We start from the raw sequence: 2,500 nt of genomic DNA, 5'->3' as shown, positions 1-2,500 counted from the left end.
GAGTGGAGGTGACGGAGAGGGAGAGGAGGAGCGAGGGAGAGGGAGAGGGTGGGAGTGAAGAAGAGGGAGAGGGTGGAGAGGGAGAGGGTGGGAGTGAAGGAGAGGGAGGAGAGGGAGAGGGAGAGGGAGAGGGAGAGGGTGGGAGTGAAGGAGAGGGAGAGGGAGAGTGGGAGTAAAGGAGAAGGAGAGGGAGAGAGTAAAGGTAATGGAGAGGCTGGGTGTAAAGGAGGGGGAGAGTGGGAGTGAATGAGAGGTAGAAGGAGAGGGTGAGAGTGAAGGAGAAGGAGAAGGAGAGAGAGAGAGAGAGAGAGACAGAGAGAGAGAGAGAGAGAGAGAGAGGGAGAGAGAGAGAGAGAGAGAGAGAGAGAGAGAGAGGGGTGAGTAGAGGTGAGGGAGAGAGTGAGACTGAGACGGTATTGGTAATAATAATAAAAAAAAATGCTAATAATAATGATGATAGTAATGATGATAATGAGGAAGATGAAAAAATATTGAGTTCACGATACGATGGATAAAGTAGAAATTTCCCACCAAAATAAATCCTACATAACAGTAGATAGGCCTAAAAAAAATTGACCTTGATACACATTTTCAAGGATAACAAGTACACTTTTCACACGCAGGACAGCGAGAGAACAAAAACAAAAGAGACAAACTGACAATTCAAAAATACACCAAAAACACAAAAATTATAGAAACAAATATACTTAGGTGAGGGTTACTGGTCGATGTACCGTATGAGGGTACAGCTGTGAGCTCAGAAGATGCCGGTAGTGTGTTATCATGGGTAGGGGGGTACGTGGTAGGGGTACCGGGCAGGGCAAGGGGGGGGGGAGGGAGAGGGTTTCTGTTGGTTTCTGGCGTGGCAAACGAGGGGGTTCTCTTGCTCTGGTTTCAATCTATGGGTCGACACAGGCACAGGAGCACACGCACACACATACACTCCCCCTCTGCCTGTATACAATGGCACTTCACATTCACGGAAACATTTTTTTCCCTCCTTCCCAAACTCTCTCTCTCTCTCTCTCTCTCTCTTTCCCTCTCCTCCCTTTCTCCCTTCTCTCTTCTCCCTTCACGTCCCTGTTCCTTCGCTCTTCTTTATGTAACACTCGAATTTCACTGTTCGGTTCACTCCTCGGCACAACAGGCTTCACTTGAGACAACACGTTTCGCTTTCCTTTCTTTTTATCTATCGGTTTTTCTTCTTCGTAATTTTCTTATTTCCTTTAATTTCCTTCGCAAAGGGAAGCACGTTTCGCCCCCCCAGAGCTGCGTGGCGTAACCCGCTTCGCATTCACCCGCGCCCGTTTCGTGAAACTGCCGAGGAAAAGGCGGAGGAAACAACACACAGACACAGGAGAGAAACTCGGCCGATGGGAGAACTGTACGCTTGTTCTCTTTTATTCCCCCCTCCCTCTCTTCCTCTCTTTCTCTCTTTCGCACTTTCTCTCTCTTTCTCTTCCACTTGGGGTTTCCATGCATGCACGGAAGGGCGGAGGAGGAGAAGAGAGGAGAGGAGGAGGGCGAGGACTCCCAACTCTCGTGGGCTGAAGGCTGGCTGGTCCCTGGCGAGGCACACGCACTCCGGGTCACGGTCGAGGGACGGCGTCGAGGGGCACGAGGGACGGGGGACTGCAGGAGGCGGAGGGCGAAGGGCGGGGAGAAGGAGGCCGAGGATGGAGGGCGAGGAGGAGAGGGAAGGAGAGAGAGAGGAGAGAGGAGAGAGAGAGAAAGAGGAGGAGGAGGAGGGCGCAGTGGCGGCGGCGGCAGCAGCAGCCCCGCTACTTACCTCATCCCATTTGACGAACTTGTCCCCTTCCTGCAGTTGCTGCGGGACCACGATCTGCTTCAGCCTCAGGACATGGACGCCGGACTTGGCGCTGGCCATGGCTTACCGCATGGACTGGGCGCAAGGGCGGCGAAGTGGGCGTGGAGAGGGCGAGCGAGCACCTCAGAGAATTACACAGCACCTGCTTGTACGGCAGCTCAGGGAACACTGAGTGAGCTCTCGGCGCTCGAGCCCTCGCAGCCCTATGGGAGGGGGGAGGGGGGGCCAGGGGGTGGGCGGGGCGGGCGCTCGGGGGGAGGGGGGGGCGAGGGGAGGAGGAGAGGGGAAGGGGCCCGGGGAGGGGAGGGAGGGGGCCGGGCGGGCGGGCGGCTCCTCCCGATGCGTGCTCGCTGCGCTGGCCGCGGCTTCGGCTTCTGCCTCCCGCTGCCTCCGCGGCGGCCGTCGGCGCTCGGGCCGCACGAACCGCGGGTCGGATCGGCGGCCGCGGATCCGAGCGAAATAAATGAATAAATAAATGCGATCGGCGGGGACGGGGGGGGGGGGGTCTCGGTAGGAGGATGGGGGAAGGAGTGGGAGGGGAGGGGGGAGGGGGGGGAGCTCTCGTCGTAAAGGGAAGGGGAGGGTCAGGTCGTATCATCTAGAGGAGGGGAGAGAGGAGCAGGGAGGGGGGGTCGTACCATTAGGAAACAAGACAGGTGAGGGGGGGAGGTC

At 56.8% G+C, this 2,500-nt stretch overlaps 1 protein-coding gene across 1 annotated transcript in view; it reads right to left on the bottom strand.

The window, feature by feature from the left end:
* Plc21C (Phospholipase C at 21C) overlaps nucleotides 1-1,998 on the bottom strand; it is a 413,720-nt gene extending 411,722 nt beyond the window's left edge. Inside the window, exon 1 of the mRNA XM_070117504.1 lies at nucleotides 1,790-1,998. Coding sequence (XP_069973605.1) covers nucleotides 1,790-1,888 — 99 coding nt within the window. The 5' untranslated portion in view covers nucleotides 1,889-1,998. The remainder of the gene's footprint in view (nucleotides 1-1,789) is intronic.
* Between the last annotated feature and the right edge of the window lie 502 nt (nucleotides 1,999-2,500).

This window comes from Penaeus vannamei, chromosome 40, assembly GCF_042767895.1.
Source record: "Penaeus vannamei isolate JL-2024 chromosome 40, ASM4276789v1, whole genome shotgun sequence".
Taxonomy (NCBI): Eukaryota; Metazoa; Arthropoda; class Malacostraca; order Decapoda; family Penaeidae; genus Penaeus; species Penaeus vannamei.
Note: the sequence above shows the minus strand (reverse complement) of the source record. Positions and strands in the feature narration are given on the sequence as shown.